Genomic DNA, 8,404 nt, shown 5'->3' with positions numbered 1-8,404 from the left:
CTGTTGTAACCACCCCTCCAGCTGCCCTTGTGGCCCACTCTGCCTTCTGGGATGTGGCTGGGCATGGCCACTGTTGCCCCTGCTGACTCCACCCCCCATGTAGGATTGCAGATGGAAACTGTGGGTGAGTCAGGGGCCTAGCTTGCAGTCCCAGCACCTAGGAGGAGAGGGCAGCAAGGATGAGGGGATCACTGTTATGACAGCCCCCCCCCAATAAACACAAACACTCTCCATGTTTGGAATAAAATGGTCACAATCTTTATAGGAATCCTTGACACAACATGGGACAACTGGATCCTAGCACCAACTGACCTGTCTGCCAGTTGATATACCCCGAGAACCATGGGATTCTTTGGACAAGTATGACAGAGACATTCACTGGTGTGAGGGATCCCGGTCAGAGGCTTACTCGGGAAGGCGACCACTTTAAATTTCTCCCCAGTCACCTTCCCTCAGTCACACTCACAGAACTCTTGTCAGAACTCACAAAAATTGGCACCAGACAGTTTTAAAGTAAAAAACCACAAAATATTTATTATATAACAAAAGGCAAGGGAGAGGGATAAAATAATATTAATTATAACTGTTCAATATTTCAAAAGGCAAATCAGTTGGCAGATGGTTGGCAGAATAAATCAATTACTGAGAGTGGAGATTTATCAGGCTGAGATAAAGTATAACAGTTGGTAGAAGATCTTAAAATAACAATAAACAGGCAGGCTTCAGAATTCTTCTGAATTCTTCAGGCAGGCTGTGCCTTCTGGGCACTCACAATGCTGTTACTTCAAATGTTTAACCATAGCTTTGGCAGTGCCAAATAATAAAAATAACAAACTACAATCACTCTTCCACACACACACACACACACACACATAGAGAACTCCTGACTGGTGTCAGTATATTCTCCCTCACAGACGCTCTCACACTAGCTATCTTCCAGGACTCGCACCCCTCAATACTGATGCGTCTCAGCCCCAGCTAGTCTTCTGGTCTGAGTGTTGGGTAACTCTGCTGACCACCAGAATCCAGTTCTCCCCTCAGTGTGTATTTGTGTGATCTAGTTTGTACTTGGAGACTGCCTGATGTGTTGGCAAAATCTCCCTCAGAGTTTCACACTGCTTGAAATCTCTCTTCCAGACAGAGACCACTCAGCTCTGGTTCCCACAAGGAGACAGCCTCTCTGGCTGCTCTCAGCTCCTTATCCAGTTGGTTTTACAACTGCTTGGCCTAAGCCCACTGTCTTCACTTCAGACTGGTTCTCTGAAGACGTCTCTCGAAGACTCCCTGGCTAAGACTAAAATCCTGAGGTGTTTTCCTGCTAAGCAAACCTCATATGGATACTTTTTCATTGCTCAGGCAACGTTCCAGCCAATCGCTGCAAGCTTGTTTTCCAGCTACTCAGGCTAAATTTCTTAGTCCGTCACAACTGGTTTCCCTGATAAATTATTGCATGAAGAATTACCAGTCTATGCATTATAACAAACCTAAGATTATCATTTTAGGAGAAAATCCAATAAACATTCTGATCAGAATATTTAACAAGTTAAACTTCTTATTTAAGTTTCAGAATCTCATAATGTAGCTAGAAGAACCACTTCCAATTTATTTTGACATCTTTTGTTAATTATTTTAATTGTTTTAATGATTATATGTTAACTGGTTTTTAATGTCTATATAACGATGATACCTGCCCTGAACTTTGGAAAAGGCAAGATATAAATGAAATAAAATATATAATTTTACCAGTTTAAAGACCAATCTGAAATTAATGGAAAATCTCCTTAAAATCATGAAAGCAAGTATGAGGTCTGAGGTAATTATTGTTCATATCTTAACTTTTCAGAATAGGGTTGAGATCAGCTCTGGGTGTTTCCCAAAAGACCATGAATATTCCCTTAGATCATAAATTAGCAACATCACCTGTTAGGATGGGTGTGCATAGAGATATTTTTAAACAGCTTAAAGAAGATGGCCTAAATTTGAAAGCCATGAATCCCCCTCCAAAATATTTCTATAGCTTGCTTTTATAGACAAAGACCAGACAGTGACAGTTAAAGTGAATGTAAAAAAACAGACTGAATGTGCATCTACGATCTGATCTAAGTTTGCAGAATTGAAGGTTGTTCCATGCCATTTTGTTTAAGTTCAGCTAAGACTTAAAATTCAGGTATTTCTACATAATGAGAACTGGCACTTCAGAAGCTCCAGCAGATGTCTGTTGCAGTCTTACATGGGTGTTAAAGGAAAGTTCCTTTTGAGATTTTGCTAATTTTGGAGAATGAGTAGTGGAAGAGGTATTACATTTTTTATTCCAATGATCTGTTATCCAGGAAATAACATCAAATTATCTGGAACCACACTTTTTTTTCTTGGAAAATGCCACTGACCTGATCAGTAAAGCAAACAAAAGCATTTTAAAGCAGTAATAAGAGGCACGCAACAGAAAAATTTTGTTGCAGCAAGTGTAGGTCAATTTTTAAAATCTGTACAGGTTGGGGTTTTTTTACTTCTTGTTATAGCTAAGGCCTCAGAAACTTGTTATATTTACATTGTTACATTTATTATATTTCTTGTTATATTGTTATAAATTTGTATTTCTTTTTATAGCTAAGTCCTCAGAAACTCGATCATTATATGGGAATAATAAAATCCACAATCACATCACTAGAATAACTGTTTAACTAATAGGCACTGTTAGAAGCAACATTATCCATTATGCAGAAGCTGTTTTTCATTCATGCAACTTCCTGAAGCTCGTTGTGTTACAGTGAACCCACAGACTTCACAAATGTCTTCCATTGTCTGTACAAAAGACACAGGGGACCTTGTACTTGATGGTCCACTTCCTCTCTCTGTTGCCCTTTGACAATCAGAGAAACTTAACGCAACTACCAGTTCATGGGTAAGTGTTCCACCCACCCATGTCAGTCAAATGGCACCACACAAACAAGGAGGGGGGTGGCAATAAAAGAGCAGTGTCTCTGATGGACTGAGCCTTTACAGCAAGAGGACGTGTGAAGCACAGCAACTCAAGGCGTTTCCCATTCCACATCAAAAACAGACTCTAAGGCTGAAACAAGATCCAGGCTCCAATAAAATGGACTTCATCCAAGCATTTGAGAAGCTTCGGACAGCTGCAGCTAGGACGAGAAGTCTCATAGTACAGGGTTAAACAAGAAAATTTTGTCTGAAAATCTAAGCCAGCTCTTACCTAGAACCAAGCTGAATAAGCCTCAAGGACATGAACAACATTACCGAGATCTCTCGAAAGACCTGCCCAGACAACTCAATGCTGGAAGAAAATTCAGTTTCACGACTTTGTATCAGGCCTAACTGCATAGAAGAATTTGAAGAAACTAAGAAGGCTGCCTCAAATATTGTCGGGGTTCATGTCAGCTTGGAACAAAGCCAGATGAGCAACTGCAGTGAAGCTCCTTTCTCCAGCAATGACACCTCAACAAGTCAAAGTTCCCTGCAATGCCACTTTGTTAGTCTAAAGCAGCAGATGGCCAGGCAGAAGGCAGAGTATGAAGCTAAAATTACAAGGTAAAAGCTGCATCTATAAGTTCTACAACTGTCCTGTTTGTTTCTGTGGGTATTGCAATGAAAAGAGTCTATTGGCTCACAAATACCTAGTACATCTACAGTTTGGTTATTAAAATTCTAGTAAGAAAATAATTTCCTCGCTCCTACTTTGAATATGAGCTGCAGATTAAATTGGGTTGGACTTTTTAAATGACTAATTTGCATGACTGCATTTTGCCCACTGAAGCAGGGATATGTACAATTAAGCTACTATATAAACATGGACTAGGTGATAACATTTACATTTGAATGAAACAAACTGCCTGAGCAAATGCTTCTTGGAGCTGGCAGGGATATAATTTTGTTTTACTATTTACTGGTCTTCATTTACCATAGTCTCTTAATTTTTACTGCTTAGATCGGGCTGGTGGCAAAATATCTCTGTGGTCCACGTGGTTATACCAAAGTGAGCGTACAATAATGGAATTTATTCATTTCAAAAGGTGATAGGCATGGAGGTGATAAAAACTTTGCTGTCATAAATTATCTCTCCAATGCCTTTGGAGCATGTGAGACCCAAGCACACATTTTCTTCTTTGAAGATAAATTGTCTTTCCCATTTATATTACTTAGAGCTCAAAAGAGCTATACTTTAAAATCACTGTATTTCAAAATAACAGCCAGAAAAGGAGGTTACAAAGCTACCACATCTGTTTTTTTGTTTTTAACCAACAGCCTGGAGCAGCGGAACAAAGAACTACAGTCAGAGATTAAGGATCTGCATTCAAAACTGTGTCAGCAACGGAAGTGGTATTGGTTGGTAGAAATTAAAATGCGCAATGCAGAAAGGGCTAGGGAAGATGCAGAGCGAAGAAACACAACTCTTCAGAGGGAAATGGAACAGTTTTTTGATACTTTTGGAGAAATAACAAATGAACTAAAGGCACCAGAGTGAAATGCTCAGAGAATTGTGAAACAAACTGAGCTCTATTTCAACTGAGGAAAATGTTTTATGGTTGTTGTGCAAACGTGAAAATTATTTTTAACAAAGCAATAAAATCACAGAACCCTTTCTTTTGCTTACATTTTTAAATACCTTAAATACTTAAATGGTATATTGGAAAGTAGAACATGCAATGCATGTAGAATTCTGTAAGATTATTGTAGAATTCTGACTGAGAAGTGCATTTTTAAAACTAAGATTAACATGGAAAAAGGAAGAGGCGGGACTTGGTATTAAGGAGGAATTGGAATGAAGAGGTACATTTTGGGAAAGCATAAGATGGTATGTACTTCAAAAGATGGTTAAGAAGAAAAGGACAGAGAAAGGATGGTCAGGAAGAAATGAAATACTTTGGGGGGTGGGGAATGCTGAGATTTCTGTAATGCTCCTGACACGATCTCTCATTTGGAGAAAGAACTCTGCCTTTGATACAAGCAGGCTTATTAATAGCTGCTTTTTGTGCAGCAAAATGTTACTCTTTGTAACAATCCAACTCCCCATACAATCTCTGCAGCTTTGCCAGGATATCATATCATTACTTCACGCTGCTCATTTTTAAGCTTCAAGCCAGAACAACTTAAAGTCTTGCCACATAAAGATGGAGGTTTATTTTTCGCCTCTGTACTGAAGTTATGGAAATTGTGCTGTGTGACAGACAATGCCGCTATTATAAATGAAAGCACTCATGGAAACAGTTTGCTGCACTTTAAGAGATGGGGGTGGAGAAGAGGTCCAAATGTATTGACTTATTTGTTGTTGATTTTTTTACTAACTGTAAACTGTTTTTAACAATTAAAATGGAGAAATAAGATCTGTTATCTAGCGGAGATCAGATCACACTTCCCAAGTAGACAAATCAACTGAAAACAGAAAAGGTAGAGACCTAAACAACCCATGGGTCTAAAGGAAGCAATTCAAGACCCCAGTGGAAGAAAGGAGGACTACAACTTCTCAGGTTAAATTTATCTGGGAAGCCAGTCAAACCCCACCCCACCCCCCCCAAATCAAGCCCATCTTGCACTGAAAACTCTGGAAATGAAAAACTGATTTTCCACCATTAAATTAACTGTTAAGATTTTAGATGAAAAGGCTCATCTTTGGGTCACTGTGAAGGTCTGTAATTCCCTATCAGTCAGAAGTGCAAATTTTATTGTGTTATTTTCTGAAATGAATATTTTCCGTTTATAAACTAATTTGCCAGATTTCCATATTGTATTCTGTACACCTGCTACAGCTACAGAAACTTGAGATATATAAAAAATATTTTAATTTGCCTCTCACTCTCATTTTGTACTTTATTTTTTGTGACAGTCAAGGATAGGGCTCCTGAAAGTATCTTGTTAAATTTACACAATCCATCAATGTAAATCCTATTCCAAACAATGTTACTGTAGTGAGATGAAAAATAGGGGATGGGGACAGGAGATATGCCTTGACAATTATTATGACGGAGCGAGGTCCAGGCATCTTCATGGCTAAAAAGAGGAAAACGTGCTCTTTGTCAGAACAGGGCATCCTTTCCAGCTGGGAGAGATAACATGCCAGCCCTTTGATATGTTAACATCTCTTGATTGGAGGGTAAAGGTTGGTGAGCTGTAGGCCCACATTTTATCACCCAGATTGGCTAAAGGCTCCCAGGTACACATGGTGGTAAGGTCTGAAAAGAGGAACTGTTCCTTTGTTTGGGCCTTCCCTCTTGGTTGGGAACTCAAGGGAAGTGCACATTTGCCATGAGGGATGACAGATGGGAATGACACAAAAGGGAGATGCAGATGCAATGCTCCTGACTGTAAGTACTTTAGAGTCTGCCTTTGTTTATTTCCCTTAGTGTGGTTAGAGTTTGTTCATTGTAGTATTTTATTGGAGAGAGTCTGCACAAGTCCTTACACACCTGCATGGCTCCTTGGAATGCTAATGATACTCCCTGTGAGGTTGGCTACAGGCAACCATGCTAAAGGAAGCGGGGATGGATTTTACTTGAAGTGGTGGCAGCAACCTAAAAATGGGAGAAAAATTGTGGCCTGTCTTGAGGGAGACCGTTACAATTTTGCATAGATAAGAACCACAGAAAATAATATTATCCATGGATCGTGTATAGGCCATACCTTTAAATACTCAGTGACATTATTGCAGCATTTGTACTCTTGTTTTGTCTTAAGTTTTCTGAGTTTTTTTTTCAAAACAAGCAGTTAATGTATGAGAATGTCTTCCAGCAACCCCTCTAATACTTTTAAAAGCATGAAAAGTTTTGACTGCAAGACACAGACACCAACAAACCAGAATTCTTACATACACTTTAAAGTCCACATTTATTTCGTTTTTACAGTGGTTTTATTATTGATGTTGTAAGACAAGACTATTGGGGAAAGAATGACAACCCAAATTTAAGTAAGGCTGAAAGCTTTCACTTAAAGAGTTTACTAGCAACAACATTCTTTTCAAAAATTGAGTACTGTTGGGGAGGCTACTAATTTTTTTGAAGTTACCATCATACATGTCCATTTTTCACAGAGCATTTCTTTTTTATTGCACAAGCATCAAGAACGAAATGTCAGAGCCTCATTTAGTAGGCAGAACAGGCCATTTTATATATCTACATATTTAGTCCTCAAAGGATTTGTCTGAAAACACATATCAAACTGACTGGGGAAAAAATGGTCAGAGACTCCAAACAGGATGCAGATATTAGGGCTTGATGCTATTTTTCTGTGATAATTTGTAAATGAAAGTATCTGAATATAGGCATATACATTGCAACACACATTTACAGGAAATAACAATGCTGTAAAGATGAAAGCTTGTGAAAAAATCTGGAAAAGATAATAAAATGCAGATATGAGGAAAAATTAAGGCAATTAAAAAAAACATTTTAACACAGAGCATTGAACAGATCATCCACTTTAAGGTTATAGGCATTGTGTACTGGAACCTTCTATGTAAGTTTGCCTGTAATGAATACAGAGTAAGTTTGCCTGTAATGAATGAGAGGCCTGAGAGGAACAGAACAGAGCAGAGCAGCTCTGATAAGCTGAGACAGCTGGAGAAGTTGCTAAGAATTTCTGCGTTTTGAAAGACTTCATTCTGAGGCTTGGGTGACTGCTGAAAAGGCTGAGTTGTGATAGCTGGGGAACTGCTGTACGTTTGGGTGAGTGGGCTAAAGGTGAAAGTGATTGATTGATTGATTGAGAGTAATTGTTGATGATTGCTTAGGAGTGGTCTGCTCCACCCTCTTTGCATTTTAAGCTGCGCCTTGCCAAAGGCGCGAGCCTTTGGCGCGAGCCGAAGGGTGAGAGCTAAAGGGCTCTTGGCCTGTGGCTCTTTGCCTGGGGGCTTCCTAAGGACCAGGAACCCAGATTTCCTTGTTCTCCCAATAAGGTAAGTTGACCTTCCAGAAGGGGAGCCACGTAAACAGCATTTAAAGAGGACTGTATATTTAATATATATATCATGAAGGTAGAATGCCAGCAGGGGGGTGGGGGCTTTCCAGTGTTTTGCACTGAGTGTCACATGTATGACTATCTGCCCATAGGACAGAAGTCTTGGGTGTGTGCTCGATGCAAGGAGCTCCTGGTCCTCAGGGAACGAGTTCGTACCCTTGAGGCCGAGGTGACTGCCCTGGAGAAGCAGAGACGGTCAGTTAGGCAATTGGGGAAGACTCTTGGGGGCGTATTAGATGAGCCCCACTCTGAATGTGGCATCCCCGTTGCTGCCAGAGAGCGTGAGGGTCGAGAGGGAACAGGGCACCTTGCTGAGGATAAGGGGAATGCGCCCTCAGAAGGGACCTCTTCTTCGGTTGGTGAGCAGGTATCCTTTCACGCCAAGGAACCATCCCTGGGCAGGGGGAGAGGGGGGGTCTTGGTAGTTGGTGATTCGATC

The 8,404-nt window shown here is 40.1% G+C and overlaps 1 protein-coding gene across 1 annotated transcript; it reads left to right on the top strand.

Annotated features, from left to right (window-relative positions):
• The first annotated feature begins 2,663 nt into the window (after window positions 1–2,663).
• Window positions 2,664–4,530, top strand: LOC132571522 (rho GTPase-activating protein 24-like). Its single transcript, XM_060238323.1, has 2 exons — window positions 2,664–3,546; window positions 4,261–4,530. Exons 1-2 carry the CDS (start codon window positions 3,242–3,244, stop codon window positions 4,478–4,480), a joined length of 525 nt encoding a protein of 174 aa, XP_060094306.1. The 5' UTR covers window positions 2,664–3,241; the 3' UTR covers window positions 4,481–4,530.
• The last annotated feature ends 3,874 nt before the right edge of the window (window positions 4,531–8,404 follow it).

Source organism: Heteronotia binoei, chromosome 5 (genome assembly GCF_032191835.1).
Source record: "Heteronotia binoei isolate CCM8104 ecotype False Entrance Well chromosome 5, APGP_CSIRO_Hbin_v1, whole genome shotgun sequence".
Lineage (NCBI taxonomy): Eukaryota > Metazoa > Chordata > Lepidosauria > Squamata > Gekkonidae > Heteronotia > Heteronotia binoei.
This window is presented reverse-complemented; position numbering and strand designations above follow the sequence as displayed.

What these genes read in the sequence shown, in the direction of transcription:
- LOC132571522 (XM_060238323.1), top strand. Translation starts at nt 3,242, where the DNA reads ATGAACAACATTACCGAGATCTCTCGAAAGACCTGCCCAGACAACTCA. An exon ending in TATGAAGCTAAAATTACAAG is followed by an intron (nt 3,547 to 4,260) that starts GTAAAAGCTGCA and finishes TTTAACCAACAG; the next exon opens with CCTGGAGCAGCGGAACAAAG.